Here is an 18791-nt window from a genome sequence, read left to right on the forward strand (position 1 = left end):
TTAAAAAAAAATTCTAATTAGATCTTTTGATTTTCTAATGAGATTTAGTTTAATCTTTCCAGCAGGATGGCAAAGAAGATGATCATTCTGATGAAGGATGAGTCATTGGTGTATTCAAAAAGTTGAAAATGACAGCAATATTTAAAACAGAGAGCCGGATCCAGATCTAGAGATGATCTCAAAGCAGATCAGGTTCAGAGATTTAAAAATCATTATTATGAACATAACAGTGACAACAAAAAAATATGCAAACTCCATGTTCTCAGTTTTGCCATTATTGAGCTTATTATTGCTGTTGAATTTCTTCTCGAAAAAAAGTAGGTTAGTAATCGTGGAATATGCAACTAAGGATCTCAGATATTTATTCCGATTGGAGTAGTATGAGCAAGTCCAAAAAATAAATGAATCAAAAATAGAATTTATTTTTTTTCTCTTTTATTTATCCTCTTTTGCTTTCATTCTTCTTAGGTTCAAATCAAACTTTCTATATTTCAACGTGTCACTAAATGATAGGATACTACTGAAAAAAAATCGCAACAGATATCATATCATCACCTATACTATTTCAACAAATAAAAATTTTTATCCATCATTCCACGTCATCTGTGCTATATCATATTCGCTAGATATTTCTAGCGACATAAGCACCGATTATTGTTAGCTAAGATTTTCGATAAGAGAAAGTAGTTGGAATTCGAAGAAAAGACTGCATTAAAATGATTCAGAATGTACGGAGACTAAAGTTTAGGATTACATAATTTAGAAATTATTTAATAAAATTTAATTTAATTTAAAAATAAAAAATATAATTTATTTAAAATTAAAATATTAAAAAATCAAAATATGTAAGGTGACCAGAGGTAGACAATTTAAGAGCCACCATTATCTTCCATCTGGGCCCACAGCAGCATATAATTATAAATCATACGGACTCCATCACAACGGCTGTCGTGGGATACATGTGCGGCCATAAGTGTCCGACGGGCTCTCCCTTTCCTCGTTAATATAGACTAGAATATATAGGTAGGTAAGGACAAAGGACAACCAATCACAAGAAAAAAAAATATCTCCGCTCTTTTATAACTATGCCTTGATTTAATTTTATAATTATGGAGCCGTTGTTTCTCCATTTCTTTCTAAAAAAAATAAAATTACAATAAACTTCCTCAAAATCTGAGATAATTAGTTAATTATCGATCCTCCTTCAAAATTTTAAAAATATATATTTTACTATCTAATTTTTACTTTATATATGATATTTAATTTCTTATGAATATTTTTTTATTAAATAAAATATCAATCTATTTGATAATTTCTAATAATATCATCATCATCTAATTTATTTAAATCTTAACATATTTTATATTTTATTTATTTTTTAAATTTTAATTTTTTTAATTTGATCTAAAAATTATATATCTATTTTTAAAATATTAGATGGGCACGTAATTACTCCGATAGAAAGGATAACTTACTCATAAAAAAAAAAAAAAAAAAAAAAAAAAAAAAAACTCGGACAGTGGACGGCATCCGTTTCTATCACTACGGTCCAAAAATCCGCGTCCCGACAGCGGCCGTATAGGCTTCTTTTTCTCTCCACTGAGAGGATCAAGAGGACAGGAAGTGGGAGCGAGGAAGGGAAGCAGTACCTGATGGAGGGCGCGGTCCGGTGCTCAGCCAACTACGTTCCCCTCACCCCAATAAGCTTCTTGGAGCGCGCCGCCGTCGTCTACGGTGATTGCGCCTCCGTCGTCCATGGCTCCACCACCTACTCGTGGAGGGAGACCCGCGATCGCTGCCTCCGCCTCGCCTCCGCTCTTTCCCGCTTGGGGATCTCTCGCGGCGACGTCGTAAGCTCTCTTTCCTTCTCTGCTTCCGGTTTCTTGATCGATGGGAGCTTCTAGTTTGAGATTTTTCGATAAAATTTTCGGCTATTTCTGATGATGGTGTTTGCGATTAGTTTCTATTTACAATCTTTCAGTTTATCTTCTCGAACTTTTTTCTTAGCCAATCTGATAAGCTCCGTTCTTGTGGGTAATTGGTGTGTATTTTTTGCGCTAATCAGTTATTTTTTGGGTTTTCGCTCTGTCTAGCATTAAATTCTGCACTTGTGAAATTTGTTTAGTGTTTACTTTTGCCGTAATTCAATTGCATTGCTGATTTTCTCTGCTCAGTCATTTCGCTTCTTAGCGTTTATACTTCAATCAAACATAATTCTGGTTTATTAGGTCGTCTGCTTCCCTATAATTTACGATCACTATATGGGTTGCTCTGTTTTTCGATTCTTAAGGGAAGATGTTGCGAAACCAGAGTTGATTTAATCAGCATTGATGGTATAGAGAAGTATTTACTAGCACCGTTCCAGATTTCCGGCCCTCATGTAGGAAACTTGGATTGTTTGAGGAAGTGCATTGCCCTCATGTATACTGCACTAGGGCTTGCTCACTGATCCACGGGCATTGTGATAGGCATTAAGGAGCCAGCGCTACTCTCCCAATATTCCTCTTTACTTTAGTTTCTCATTTTAATCGCCAAGCTATTCAAATTGATAGCTTTGTTTTTATGCTACTCTGGTTTGGTAGTTCTGACGCATTAGATCAGGGGACTTGCATGCAAAAGTTCTTATTAGCTATTAGTTGAAAGATGAAAACTAGGGAATGAGAGAAGGAAGAGAAAGGATTAGCAAAATTTAAACAATCATATAATCGGCCAAATTTACAGGATGTCATTGCACCTCCTATACATGCCAAGTGGCTTAACTTTAGTAGATTAACAAAGTCATGAATATGATTATAATCAGAAAATGTTAATAACTGTTCAAACTAATAGTAACCAAGGTTTTAAATTCACATCTAAACTATATGACTACCTGAAGAGAATTTTGTGCAGATTCCTCTACTCTGTAAACTAGAAAAGATCTCATAAATATAAATTTTAATCTATGGATTATAAGCAAGGTCTTTTAAGCAAAATCTGACCAGAGTTGCTCTCTTCTATCCTCCAATTCCCACAGGGCAGATGATATTTATGGGTTCGCTTAAATACTAATTTTTTAATATAGTTGTCTTTTGATATCCCATATCAATGAAAAAAAATCCAGGTCAAAAAATAGAGGAGGTAGCCCATATAGATCCTCAATAGGAAACTGATGTTGGCATAGGTTATTGTACAAAAGGTCAACCTCGAGGATATAAATATAGAGCTTTGAGAACAGTGGAAAGAGAGATGCATTTGCATTTTGTATCATGATCTCAGATCATGTATCTAACTTGTATCTTCCTGTAGATATCGGGAAGAACTGTTGAGGGACATGGTGAAGAATTTCCTCCTCTTCATAAAATCTTCATTTCATGGCCCTTCATGACATTTTAAGAAAGAGAAATAAAGTTGGCATGGAGATGGTTGGATTTAATTTATGGATGACTCTTTAATGATTATAGTTACTGATCCAACCTCCCCATCCATGTAACTTGGAGAACCCATCATAACAGCACCGGTTTAATTAAGTATGGAGATGGTTGGATTTAACATATTGTTGACTGTTTATGGATTATAGAAAGATAGATGACAAATGAACAATCTAACTTCTGAATCTTGTGATAGCCTCGTCCATACACATTCAGGCTTATTCAGCTTGAACCCTTGAAAGCATATGCAACTATCGAACATGATATAATTGAGTGTAATGTCTTCTTAACAAAAAAAAGTAACTGAGGATCATCATGAGGATCATCATTAATATACATACTAGGTTACATGAGTTGCAATCAAACAAAGAAGAAAATCTTGATAACCTGTTAGCTGCTTCACCTTGTCCATCTTTATGTTTAATTTTCTTATTTAACTTCTTTTGCTCGCAAAATTATAGTGTATCAACAGTTTCATAAATTAATTGGTATAAAAGAAGGTTGAGATCATTTTTGGTGCAATAAAAGACTTTAAAGTCATAGAAAAGGAACCAATGAATATAGATTCATTTGCATTTCTTCTAGTCATTTCCTTGATACAGGTTTTTCTCTCTTTTTTTCATGTTGCTGTACACTGGAATGCAGTTTTTATGACAACTAATAATTGTGCCTAGTATACTGACATGTTCAACAGTCTCCATACCTAATGAATATTATGAATTACCAGCTTCATTGTTTGCTATACCACCCTGAATTGCCTGCTTCAGGGCGTACTATATCCTACCAAGTTGGAATTGGTATGCATACCATCTGATTTCGGGCATCTATGGTAAAAAATGAGAAAAAGGAGTCTCAGAACAAGATGTGTATTGTACTGTACTGTACTGAACCAGTAGTGTATTGGCATAACAACTAGCACCGAGATTGTAGGTCATTGTTTGCTGTATAACAAATTGTTTTGTTTTCAGTCTATGCACTTGCCCAACTGATCATGCGATTATGTACATTGCACCTCAGTCAAACTTGTCAAATAGAACAAAAGCGTTAAGCTGGACCAGAAATTGCACCCTTAGATCAATATGATTCTTTCCTCCTTAACTCTTTTATTTCCTCGTTTCTGCAATTTATTCTCATATTGTTAATGTGGATACAATGCAGTCATTATTTTGTATATTGAATTGGAATGGTTCCACATATCCAAGGGGAGTTGCTTGCTTTCTCTTATGTTTTTTTTGGAGAAGTACTAACCTTAAGAAAACTACATATACTATAATTTTATAAGATGGATCATGAAAAGAGAACTAATTCTCTTGCTAGTAGCATTGCTTGATGTGAATTTTGATGAATCATTAACACTCCTAAATTCTGCTGTATAATATCCTTCGGAAATTTGTTTGCCTATTAATTTAGTCACCCTTGCATGCTAGTGTTTCCTTTTATTATGCTTCATCTAGAACAAAAAAACTAAGGTGCCATTTGGCATCACTTTCATTTTTCTTTTTAAAAGAAATAGCAAATAGAAATTTTATTTTTATTTTAATCTAATTTTTTAAAAATATAAACATGTTTGATATAATTAATTATTTTTAAAAAATAAACATAATGATGGTGGCTGAGACAATGGTAGTGGTGGGAAGATAACGGAAGCTGTAGTGTGGTGGTGGTGGCGACTGTGGCAAGGGTGAGAGCATCAATGATGTGGTGGTTGTGGTAATAATAGTGGTGGTGGTGTGATAGAGACTGTAGTAGCAACAATTATGTAGTAGAGATGGTGGCAGTGGCAGTAGCAATGGTGAAGGTAGTGGAGATGATAATAATGGAGATTGTTGTGAAGATGAAGACAATGGCAGCAGTGATGGTAGTGGTGGAGACAGCAATGATGTTGGGGGCAATAGCAATGGCAGTGATGGTGATGGAGATGATGCCAGTAGCGATGCAATGATGATAGTGACGATGAAAGTAGTGTAACAATGATGGTAGAAGGCATGAATTTCTTATTTTTTTAGAATAGTGAAAATAAGAATTTCTTACTTTTTTATTTTTATTTTTTAGAAATAATAGAATAATTTTAAAATATAAAATAATAGCATCAAACATGTTTGTATCTTGCTTTCTGCCATTTGAAAAAAGAGAAATAAAAGCAATGCCAGACATGCCCTAACTTGTTCTCTTTGTTTTTTTCCTGAAGAGAAGAGAGGGAGCTGAAAGTGAAACTTTTTACTCAAGAATACCACAACAAGAAAAAAAAATCTGCAAAACTAAAGAAGTGATGCATCTGCAAAACCTTTAGTGACCTTCAGTTGCAAAACTAGTACAATCATCAGTTATGATCATTCAGACCTTAAGATATATCTTGCAAACTGTGATTTCAATTTCTGAATTTACATTCTGCATTAAAGTATGATTTTTCTTGCAATTTTCTTTTTACATTTGCATGTGGTTTGTCATTGCTGTAACCGGCTGCTGCTTGTTGAATCAGGTAGCTGTACTTGCTCCAAACGTTCCAGCAATGTATGAACTACATTTTGGTGTGCCAATGACTGGTGCAATCCTCTGTACACTTAATACACGCCATGACTCAGCCATGCTATCAGTCCTTCTGAAGCACTCTGAGGCTAAAGTTGTGTTTGTGGACTATCAATTACTTGAGGTCGCCCAAGGAGCACTGAAACTTCTCTCCCAAGCCCGAGCAAAACCTCCCTTTCTGGTTATAATCTCAGAATCTTGTGGATCACCTCCTGCAGTTCCAAATTTCGCTGCTTCAGTGAATGAGGAATATGAAACTCTTCTGAAGACTGCACCTTCTCAGTTTGAGATCAAATGGCCTGTTGATGAATGTGACCCTATCTCACTAAACTATACATCTGGCACCACATCCAGACCCAAAGGTGTTATCTACAGTCACCGGGGAGCCTACCTAAATGCCATCGCGACAGTCCTCCTCAATGACATGACCACAATGCCAGTGTATCTGTGGACTGTGCCCATGTTCCATTGTAATGGATGGTGCCTCCCTTGGGGTATAGCAGCTCAAGGTGGGACAAACATCTGCATTAGAAATGTCTCTGCAGAGGTTATTTTTGAAAACATTGCCCTGCATAAGGTCACCCACATGGGTGGTGCACCCACAGTTCTCAACATGATTGTGAATGCTCCAATTGCTGAGCAGAAACCATTGCCTGGAAGAGTGACTGTGATGACAGGCGCTGCACCACCACCTCCCCAGGTTCTATTTAAGATGGAAGAACTTGGTTTCCATGTCATCCACTCCTATGGCCTGACAGAAACCTATGGTCCTGGGACAGTTTGCACATGGAAGCCTGAGTGGGACTCCCTCTCTGCCGAGGAGCGTGCAAGACTCAAGTCCCGCCAGGGACTTCAGCATCTTGCAATCGAGGAGTTAGATGTGAAAGATCCAGTTACTTTAAAAAGTGTTCCAGCTGATGGGAAAACCATGGGGGAGGTGATGTTCAGAGGCAACGCAGTCATGAATGGATACTACAAAGATTTGAATGCAACCAAGGAAGCGTTGTCTGGAGGATGGTTTCGATCTGGAGACCTTGGAGTGAGGCATGCTGATGGATACATAAAGCTCAAGGACCGATCGAAAGATATTATAATTTCAGGCGGGGAGAATATAAGCACTATAGAGGTTGAGTCTGTGCTGTTTGGTCATCCAGCAGTGCTGGAGGCAGCAGTGGTTGGACGACCAGATGATTACTGGGGTGAGACACCCTGTGCTTTTGTGAAGTTGAAGGAGGGTACTCATGTTGGTGCTGAAGAGATTATTAGATTTTGTCGTGCCCGACTGCCACACTATATGGCACCTCGCACTGTTGTTTTTGAAGATCTTCCCAAGACTTCGACTGGGAAGACGCAAAAGTTTGTCCTTAGGGAGAAGGCAAAGGCCATGGGGAGCCTCTTCAAGAAGGGTGCTAGCAAGCTTTGAGGTAATCTCGGCGAGTTGGCTATGATGGCTGGTGACTAAATAAGTGGCATGGAAGTTCGTAAGATTCTCACTACGATTTGCCCATTGTATGTGATGATGCCAGTAGCTAACCGTCCGTCCAGTTGAGGCCTCGATATACTGGGAAAGTGCATCTTTGGAGGTAGTAGCAAGAAATGTGATGAGAGGTTTCCTAGAACTCTCTTATGGTGCATAGTATTTTAGTAATAAATATGAGACGTTTGCCTGGGTATTTGCTACATATATAGCAACTTGCTGTTGCAGGCAGCACCTAATATTAATTTGCATCCAATTGCATTTATCAAATGCAGCCCCTTAGATCTACACATGGTGTGGACTGGAGCATTCAAGCACTGAACCACCAAGCACTTGCTTAAATGGCATTCTCTCTCTTTCTTTGAGCAAGAGGTTGGAGGTTCAATTCTAAATGGCGTGAGCCAATAAAATCTCGATTTTTGATTGTTGGCTCGGTTTGTCTGGGGGCTTAGGTGTCCTAGGTGGGATGGGGTGGTATAATGATAAAGGCCATAGAAGGTAGCAGGCGGGGTTAGAGCTCCTCCTAATCTTTATATGATAGGCTGAGGCGACGACCATTTCAGGGAAGGGAACTGATGGGTACTTATAATCCCAAACTCCTTGAAAAGAGCCTCCAAATTCTAATTGCGGATCTATGTGAACTATTTATTAAAAAAAAAAAAAAAAGGAAAAAAAGCCTCGACAGATTTTTTTTTCCCTTCTTATGGGATTCAGGGAGGCTTATTCCAAAGGCATTATAGATGTTTATAAATATCGCCTAGTTCAGCTTAGGTTGAATGGTTATGTTGGTCAAGTTTATGACCCAACCATCCCAACAAACCCTGAGCATTTTCTATTATAATGTGTCTTTGCAAAATGGTCTGAACCAAGAGTTTGCTTGCTCTATCCCATTTTATGTGAACTATTGTTTGATTATGTGAACTTCACTCTGAGGAGATAGTATACAAAAACATAGTGGACCCAAATATAAAATCCAAGGAATTATATCCCAGAATGGCACTTTGATTTAGAGATCAAAGCATAACGATGCTCATTAAAAAATCCCATGGTTTCGGAGACAACTTTTCACTTGGAGATGTCAAAGGGCCGGGCCGGCCCCAAATTTAATCACATCATGGTTACTCACCTAGCTGGAACAGGCCCAAAGGTACTGACCCAATTTGACCTAGTTGTCCCTTTGCAATATTAACGGAAGACCTGGTTTTCTTGGAGCCAACATTTTTTTTAAATAAATCAGATAAATTAAATCATTCAAATATAAATATATCTATTGAAATCAACAAACAAAATATTTAACAATTGAAGAGGAAGATCTATCGAAAAATCCTATAGCATGATTTTAGGATGACTGGCCACATACGGAATCATCCAATCAATCATACTATTAGCATTTTAATCTATATATATATATATATTTTTTAATATCTATGTTGTCATCGCGGCGGCTTGCATATGTGATTTTTTTTCCCTTCCCTTATGTTTTCCTGTGTAAGATTCTTGTTATTAAATAAGCAAAAAACTATCCATCATTGCAAATTAGTTCATCCATGAATGCATCACATCGATCCATGATGATCATCACCGGCCAGAGGGGCAATGGTAGTTAGCGTACAAGCCAAGATTTTTTGTTGGATATGTCTAAATGGCTACAAGATAAAAAAGTGCAAATGAAATGAAGAATAGCTCACCGGATCGATTCATTGAGTATAAACTGCTTTCTTTTTTTCTTTTTTTTTCTTTTTGACGTAAAAAGGTATGGAAAATTTTTGCCGTACCACATTATTTTGGCGTGTCATGCTAAGCGGCAGCCATTCTTGCACAATCTGATTTTTTTTTTATTTTAAAATAATTGATGATGATATACTCTCATTATTTCTTGCACAACCTAATCTTTTATTTTTTTTTAAAACAATATAACGATATGCCATTAACAAGATTTAAATCCTCAATTCTCTCAATACAAGTATTTATTAAAAAAAAAAAATATCAATCAACTAAGCTAATCAATATTGGCAACCACTTGAACACTCAAGAATCAATACTTTTAAAATTATATATTATACGCGACCGCGTGTGTGCATGTGATGAAGTTTGTAATGTTTTAAGGTTTGTGCGGTGTATGATATAATGATAATTTATATGAAGGTTGGTGAATTTTTTTGTATGAAAAATACAATCCAATTCCGTATGTACACACAAACACGACGTTGAACTTAAAAAGACAAATACATTAAAAAATAGCCAGCATGGGCTTGTTTATGTCACAACCAACCTTTAATTGTTATAAATTATTGGGACCATAGCGTGAATGAGAACAAAAGAAGAGGAGGAAAAAGAGAAGCTTTCAAATCACGTACATATCAATACTTCTCACACATAACTTCTTCATTTGGAATTTAGCGGACATTTTTTTTTTTTTTTTTTTGGCAAACTTAGCGGACTTTCATCATGCATGGACCTCAGTACTTGCTTTGTGAGAGAAAAAACGTACCCGTAATTTTAAATTATGGACTGCATCATGTAGATCACTGACCAGATCTTTGGGACAACAGCACTTTGGGAAAGAGTAACCGTCAATTGGGACAAATGATTCTGTTTATTGGACAGTATACGCAAATGGGATGCAACCACCCTGCTTTAAACTTTAGAAAAACAAAATGCTTTATTGCGCTGCAAGGATCCTACATGCTATCGTAATACGCAAATGAGATGCAACCACCCTGCTTTAAACTTTAGAAAAACAAAATGCGTTATTGCGCTGCAAGGATCCTACATGCTATCGTAACATATTTTCATATATCTCTTCACGAATCGCACTAACAATGCAAGCAGCCTCTTGCCTCTTGCGATATGCGACGTCAGCACGAGGCATTAATGGGATGATTAAGTGGAGCCCCATATCATTATCGTACAACGCTACTCCCACTCGGGCAAATCCTCAAGATTAAACTTGACCTCTTAACTCAAAGGCGATACCCTAACCTTGCTATATCGTTTCATTTTCTTAATTATTTTATTACTTAAATTCATTAGAAATGGTATTGTTTCATATTTTTCAAATCTTTTTAATTTTGCATTGCCCTTATATTTTTCGGCCTTGAGGATGTAGTGTTGTCTCCATCTCAATGGGAGGAACTAAGCAGAGATTGGCAATTTTTTTTCGATTCACTATTACGGCAAGTAATTAAATTTTTTTTTTGAAAATTTAGATAAAATTAAATTAACCTAGATTAAATGCATCTATTGGAATCAGGTAATAAAATTTTCAATAATTAGACAGAACAATCAATTGGCAATTAAACTTTTCGAGAAAGCGAATAGCAGTCAGGTTGGAAAATTTACGCTACAATCGTTGACATGGCTTCAGACCTTATTTGGTATATTAGTTGTTTGAGTCACTATGTTGGAGTGGTTCTACACGGCTCATTTATGTCTCTCTCATATGCTTATCAATGTTGTCTTTCGTTACAGTGACGTGCACCGTCGGTGATAGAGTAAGGTGCCGTGCTCGTACAGGAGATGACCGGGAGCCACGACCCTTGACCAGAAAAATAGGTTGAATGGCGAATAGTCCAGACTAAAATGGATTGATTGAAGTAGGTGGGTTGTGTATAGGTGGTAGGGGTGAGCATGGCTCGATTAATCGGATCACTACTCAAATTTTCAATCCAAATTGAATCCATCAATTTTTTCAAATTATAAATCATAATCGATCCATTCAATGATCGGTTAACCATATTAAATTAATTAATTAATTAATTAATCAATTTTTTTAATCTATATATAAAAATATTAAATAATTTTACATCATAATAAAATCTTCGTGACAATATCCATCATAATAATATTATAATTTTTATGATAAAATATATCAATGATAAAATAAAAATCTACGATTGAGAGGCATTGAAGAGTGAGTAAGGAATGAAGCTAAATTTTTTTTTAATTTTTAAATCAAAAAATATAAAAAAATAAATGTGTGAAACTATAATTCAAACTCTGAGTCTGTCGGTTATCCTTAACAAAAATAACTAATTCAACTACATATTATATATAAATCATACTTTTTATATATTATATATCTATAATGGTTCGGTTAACCATTATTTTTTTAAAGAAAAAATCGAATCCGAATCGAAACCGAAAGTTTTTTAAATAATCTAAATCGAAATCGAAACCAACGGTTCAATTAACTGCATTTTTTGGATTAGTTTTTCGATTTCGGATCGGTTAATCGATTTTTCGGATATTTTTGCTCACCCCTAATAGGTGATAGGGTGGAGTACGGATCCTCTACGATGCATTATATACACCATTCATCGCATTATAGATGGCTGTGAATGGATGCTGGACTATACGATGCACGTCATACGTGACTCTGCATGCAGACATCAATCACATAATATGTACTATCTATCGCATGATGGATGGTTGCGAACAGGTATGAGACTGTGCGATGCATATCATATACAGTCGCATATAGTCATCTATCATGCAATGGACGGTATATGCGGTGCATCACATAGTGCAATGCTGTCATGGGTACTGCGGTGTACTCGTGTTCAAGATGGAGACATCCTATAATTTATAGACAAGCATATATAATACATTACGTTTGATATTACCTATGTGAAATTTCTAAATCCAATTCAACTAGCATCAAAGATTACTGATCAAGACAGGGCCCTAAACAAAACACAGTATGGTTTGTCGTGAAAAATTTTCTTGTTAGTTGTTTAGATAGGATTTGTTACCAACTCCAATGTAGTTATGGAAATAATAGTGATGCTCAAGATGCACACTTGACTTTTTTTTTTTTAATTACCTCATGGCAAATCCTTGATAAACATTTATAGTTCATAACGTTTTTAGACAGCCGTTCTGCCTTCCTAAGTTGAACTTGAATTTTCTACAAAGTTTGGCGGTAGCAAATTTTCTACAAAGATCTCGTCACCTGATTGATCTACTAGCCAATGATTCTAGGAACAAACTAAAAATAAATAAATTCTGCAAAGTACTATGAGTTTTTGCCAATTAAAGGTTACCACGTAACCAAGATATGATGACTCTAACATTTCCTAAACTATAAATCTCTTACTACGTTTTCCACAACCAGGAACAAGAAAACATCCACTCGGAAAAAACATCTACAATATGCTGGCTGGCGGAATGGACGAGCTGCTCTTGTCGGCCAGGTGGGCCAGCGGCGATGGGCATTCGGAGCAAGAGGCCAGAAGCAAAGGCAGAGAAGCTGGCATATTAATCAAAACTTCAGAGGGAGATAATGTAATCAAAAGTTTAAATTCTCGTCGGTTTCTCACATCTTTGTCAGATGCCCAGTGGCCAGAAGCATTTGGAACCGTCTCTCAATCTAAAAGCTCAACGGGCAAATATTTATGAAATTTGTAACGTACAGCGCAATAGGTTAGGATTAAGCCATCATGAAGAAGAGTGTGGGACCGAGTACACGTCACGATATGTTGGTCTATATGTTGGAAAGAAATGCTTGGATTTTTCTTGAGGGAGAGATGCTCCGTTGATACACTGCATTTGAAATGAGAAAAGGAGGTGTTACGGTGGCTACTACGAGTGTCTCGAATCAGTACTATATCGTAATACATGTTAAATTTTTGGATCATCAATACGATCGTTGACTGTCGTATAAGCTGAGGAGTCTATTTTTATGATGAGCTAAGGCATCTCCGAGATCTGACCTGTGTATGAGCTACTTAGTCGATTTATCTCTTCAACGTGTGTGACAGCTGTCTATCTCGAATATATAAGATTTGACGAAAACCATCTCTTCTGATCTCACGGGAGCGATTAAAGGCTGAATTATCTCGTCCAGTTTGACATGTCCAACGATCCGACAATCTCGAGATCATACAATCTCATAGATAACAATCTAGTTGTCCGACATTCATCTATATAAACAATCAAAGCCCTAAGGATCCAGGTAAATTCAATCAAATCCCTCTCAGAGAATTCGTTGCTGCTTTTTCATTCTCTGCTTTTCTGACTTGAGCGTAGGAGGGATTTCGTCGGAATCACAACTTCTAATTTGAGATTTGCAGGTCACTCCAGTACTAGCACCGCCACATGAAATTTTCAAATATTCATCTTTCGACTCCGATCAATTTAAATAGCAATGGGAGGAAAAATCATCAAGTAATTTTAGCTTGCATTGCTCCATTTGGTTTGATTCCTTATCTCTCTTTTTTTTTTTTTTTTTTCTTAATTTGTATATATAAATTTTGCACTAAATAAATTAGGTAAAGTATCTCACATCCTCTTTTTTTTCCGACAAAAATTAAAACATATGAACTCATAAAAGTTATAAGTTTTAAAAAACTTATAATTTATCTAGAGACAAGACTACTGGACGGCAGCATAAATAATATTACCATTAAATTGTATTTATTATTAGGTCATACCACATAAAGATTTTTTGTACTTTTCATGACTTAACTATAAGATTTGTGCATAATTCATCAGGCCCCTCATCTTACTGGTCGTATGTGGTAGCCAAACATTAAATATGGGCTGTGCCATGAAATAAATGTTCTCAGGTACTTATTTAGCTCAGCATTCCTGTACAAAAAAATTATTAGTTTGGATCAAGTCCACGATCAATTTAGCAGTAAACCAATCCAATTAACATGCGCAAGTATCCTCCTTCGAGAAATTATTCTCCATACTACGTACACCAACTGGCCTTGTATGCTCCCACTTATTGAGATACCTTACTGTGGATTCCATTCATCATATGGTCGTCTACACGATTAGTTCACAGAAATGCACATTGATGATTGATAGGCCATGCAGATGCATACACTGCAAGATATAATTTTGTCCTCCTATATTTGTGCATGTTGCTCTATCGAGCTGAAAAATTTGATCCAATCAATAATTTTTTATCATCCATGTTATGTTCTATGCATTGTGAAAATTTTTTTGTACATCATAGATGGTATAAAATTGCATGCATCATCTATGATGATGGGCTCGGGCACGAATTCAAATTTTTTTTTTTTTTTCGTACATCGTATGCTGACCTCATGCATGAGTCGAGTGGTGCCGCGTTTCGCACCGCTTGCAGTGCACAAAGAGTTTCTCTGCGTCGCAGGCCACAAAACAAAGGTGGGCCGCCTTATCCCCGTCAACCAGTCATCATACGGTCGGAAAAGAATCACACATTCAGGGACCAGCCCGGGCATTAGTAGTCGGGACAACTCTCCCCATCTCGACCTCATCATCTAACTTTTTCTGAAATTTCCTCTTCAAATTCGGACTTCTGTTTAACCCCAACCACTCGTTGGCCGATCTCATAAAATCTTTTCACAACCAATTTACCACTCGTTGGCCGATCTCATAAAATCTTTTCACAACCAATTTACCACTCCTTTTGTCCACTTCTTCGAAGATAATATCAAGAACCCTCCAGCTCATGGCTCAACTCCATTTATTTGCCACCCGGTAGTAAGAGGACACTGCACACCCTCTAGCCTCTAGGGGAAAGTTAGAGCGGAACTGCGCAAGAAAAGAAAGAGAGGAGGATGGAAAAGAAGAGAGTGGGCATAGTGGGGGCGGGCGTCAGTGGTCTGGTGGCGTGCAAGCACGCGTTGGAGAAAGGCTTCTTGCCGACCGTCTTCGAGGCCGAGGCCGACATCGGGGGAGTGTGGGCGCGCACGCTGGACTCAACGAAACTCCAGTCGCCGCGGCCGATCTACGAGTTCACGGACTTCCCGTGGCCAGCGAGCGTGACGGAGGCGGCGCCGGACCACCGGAAGGTGATGGACTACCTGCGGTCGTACGCCCGCCACTTCGACCTCCTTAGGTACGTCGAGTTCGAGGCGAGGGTGGTGGAAGTCGAGTACGTCGGGGCTAAGGAGGAGGAGATCATGGCGTGGGAGCTGTGGGCCGGAAACGGCGAGGCGTTCGGCGGTGGGCGGCGGGGGGAGTGGCACATCGCAGTGCAGAAAGGGGAGGATGGGTCCCCAGAGGTAAGACATAGCTTCATTACTCTTAATTAATCCTCCCGTGAGCTGAACTGAGAGCGCATGCCGCGTGGATCCTCTGCTGTGCACGAAAAAATAATCATTGCAACGGTGATATCGTACCAAATTTATAATAAATCAATAAAAATTTTTATATTTCAATTATCATATATTATATTGATTTTTATAAATAATATTTTATACTGTTTCGTATATTCCACCTATTCTCAATTTTTCATTGATTTGTTACCACGGTGACATGATATCACTGTTGCAACGAATATTTTCTTACTGTACACCATACGGTCATCGTGCGATGGATGATCGTATGCAACATGCATGCATCATGTGATGGACGGTGCACTATGCACCGTACCTTACGGTGTACAACAACATATCCGAGGATTCTGTGCTGTGCGATGCGCAGCATGCCCTGTCTAGCATACAATCTTATATATATATAGCTGACCAGCTTAGTGGTAAAATCAGCTGATCTCTATTGAAATCATAAATTAAAAGACATCAATGCAGTAAAACAAATATACTGTAAAGATGAGTTCTATTCTATTCATGCTTGAAGCATGAGAAAATTTTGGATAGATTCAATCTATCATATATTGTTGTAGACAAAGCTAATAAAAAAAAAAAATCAGATCAGTATTTTGAGTTGCAAAAAATTCTGTTACTGTCCCAATACACCTCTACTTAACAATCTCAACACACTGTTGTTGAAATGGTTGCAGAACCTTTTAGTTCAAAATATTGATATACATGATAGACTAAATCTATTCAAAAATTTTTTTGAAGCATTGATAAAAATTTACAACTTTGAAATCATCATAGTGAACATAACCACCAAGAAGACGAACACGGAAATAAAATGGCATAAATTCCTAGTTGTAGATATGATGAATAGATAATTTGTGCATTTATGATTTTTTTTCAAAATAATTAATTTGTACAATTATGAAGCCAAATGCGTAAGTGTAGCCTTTAACTCCATATATCTTTCCTGATAGCAGACATACCAAGTGGATTTTTTGATCCTTTGCATTGGGCGATTCAGCGGCACACCGAATATACCCACGTTTCCAGTAAACAAGGGTCCTGAAGTGTTTGATGGAAAGGTGATCCACTCCAGGGACTACTCAAACATGGGCAGTGCTCGCGCCACTGAACTGATTAAAGGAAAACGAGTTACAGTGGTAGGATTCCTGAAGTCAGCTTTGGACATTGCAGCAGAGTGCGCGAATGCAAATGGTACAGGATCTAAATTTCTATATGATAAACTTCACACACTCATGGCAACCTATAGGGATGGATAATAATGTTTGAATCTCTGCTTTATTTACTTGTAGGGGTGGAGTATCCATGTACGATGATATGTAGGACTAAGCGTTGGAACGTAGATGACTTCTATGTTTGGGGAATCCCTATAGCTTATTTCTATTTTAATCGATTCTCGGAGCTCCTTGTTCACAAGCCTGGTGAAGGATTTCTGCTTTGGTTATTGGCCATCCTGTTGTCACCTATTGTAAGGAAATTGGAATATACTTCTTAATTTTTCATGTTAGTTTTCCCTTCATAGTCCTTGAGCAATTAATATTTGTTTATTTAATTTCAGAGATGGTTGTTTTCTAAATTTGTTGAGAGCTACTATCGATGGGCAATTCCTATGAAGAGGTATGGTATGGTACCGGAGCATAGTTTCTTTCAAGCAATAACTTCTTGTTTGCTGGCAGTTCTGCCGGAAAAGTTTTATGATAGAGTGGAAGAAGGGAGCATTGTTCTCAAGCCATCAAAATCCTTTAGCTTCTGTAAGAATGGTGTGATCATCGAAGGTGAAGCAGCACCTATAAAGACTGATATACTGATCTTTGCCACTGGATTCAAGGGTGATCAGAAGCTCAGAGACATCTTTAGTTCACCTTTCTTTCAGAGGATTGTAGCCGGTTCATCAACTACGACCATCCCTCTCTATAGGTTGGTAAATTTCTTTTTAAATTGTGATGTATAAATAGAAAATGGGTTTGGGTTGCATCCTTCATGATGTCAACTATTGGATCATGCTTCGTATAGCTTTTAAAGCATGCAATTAGCTTCATGATCTGTATTGTGGATGGAAGGAAGAGGTTTGTTGTCTTTTAAAAGCTGTGCAAAGTGCGATCCTACAGTTGATTTGCACAAGAAAATCCATCATTTTTTGGAGAAAGATACAATCCAAACCCGTAGAAAATACAATCGAGTGCTACTAAATTTAGCACGTGCTTAATTAATTAGTTTGAGTTGGTGGACTAGCATATATATATCCAATTTTATCATGTCTCCTAGAAGGCATTAAGCAGCATATCGAATTTAACCCTTACATCAAATGTGAAATCAAAAGTAATATGATAGTTCTCTATAATTGATGATGACTCTATTGTCATTGAGTGTTACTCAAGTTCTATTGATCTAGGTTTGACATGGTTCTCACCTTAATTTAAACTAGTTAAAAAAAAAAAAAAAAGAGGAAAGATCAAAGAAAAAAAAAAAACTCTAGCGAAGGAACAATTGTATTAAGATGGTTACTACATTGACCTTGTCTCATATTCTTAATTGCATCTAAGTTTAATGGAAGTTATTTTTAACTTTGACAGGGAGTGCATCCACCCCCGGATTCCACAATTGGCAATTCTTGGTTACTCGGAGAGCTTTACGAACTTACATACATCGGAGATGAGATCTAAGTGGCTATTTCATTTCCTCGATGGCGGTTTTCAACTCCCCAGCATAAGAGAAATGGAAAAGAATGTTTTAGAATGGGAGAAGTACATGAAACGATATTCTGGTGAGTATTACCGAAGATCTAGTATTGCAGCTCTCCATATTTGGTACAATGATCAGCTGTGCCGAGACATGGGATGCAACCCAAGAAGGAAGAAGGGATTCTTGGCTGACATGTTCTTTGCTTATGGACCTACAGATTATGCCAATCTTAACCCTAGCAAATAAGTGTTTTCAGCCATAACACATGGCGTATATAGCCTCATTCTCGAGGTGATCAAAGACCTAATTAGTTCTATTGATGTAACAAAGATTGTGGTGAGGCTTTGGACATGGTCTAGTTTCTGTTCTTGTATGTCTCCGTTGTCGATGAACAATGAGGAACACTGGGGGTACGTATGCATGTATGTTGAAGCTGCCCGCATACACTAGGAGCCGACATGTGAAACTATTTGAGGAATGCGTCCCACCTAATTCCTACTGATCTAGTATGATATTTTTTGGTACCTTGGAGGCTGAATGACCCAACTAAACATTAAAGAGAAGAAAAACAAGAATCTCAAGTGAAAAAACTAAACTAGATATTTGTAGAGGTAGATACGAAGTTGATTGAAAAAC

The 18791-nt window shown here is 37.2% G+C and overlaps 2 protein-coding genes across 2 annotated transcripts; both read left to right on the plus strand.

Annotated features, from left to right (window-relative positions):
- The first annotated feature begins 1579 nt into the window (after positions 1–1579).
- On the plus strand, positions 1580–7613 carry LOC105055197 (butanoate--CoA ligase AAE1). The gene is made up of 2 exons (XM_010936949.4): positions 1580–1850; positions 5887–7613. The coding sequence occupies exons 1-2, from the start codon at positions 1653–1655 to the stop codon at positions 7354–7356; spliced, it is 1668 nt and encodes a 555-aa protein (XP_010935251.1). The 5' UTR covers positions 1580–1652; the 3' UTR covers positions 7357–7613.
- Positions 7614–14839: 7226 nt separating this feature from the next.
- LOC105055196 (probable flavin-containing monooxygenase 1) lies at positions 14840–18506 on the plus strand. Its single transcript, XM_073246458.1, has 5 exons — positions 14840–15413; positions 16430–16667; positions 16766–16941; positions 17032–17390; positions 18047–18506. Exons 1-5 carry the CDS (start codon positions 14967–14969, stop codon positions 18399–18401), a joined length of 1575 nt encoding a protein of 524 aa, XP_073102559.1. The 5' UTR covers positions 14840–14966; the 3' UTR covers positions 18402–18506.
- The last annotated feature ends 285 nt before the right edge of the window (positions 18507–18791 follow it).

This window comes from Elaeis guineensis, chromosome 12, assembly GCF_000442705.2.
Source record: "Elaeis guineensis isolate ETL-2024a chromosome 12, EG11, whole genome shotgun sequence".
Classification (NCBI taxonomy): domain Eukaryota; kingdom Viridiplantae; phylum Streptophyta; class Magnoliopsida; order Arecales; family Arecaceae; genus Elaeis; species Elaeis guineensis.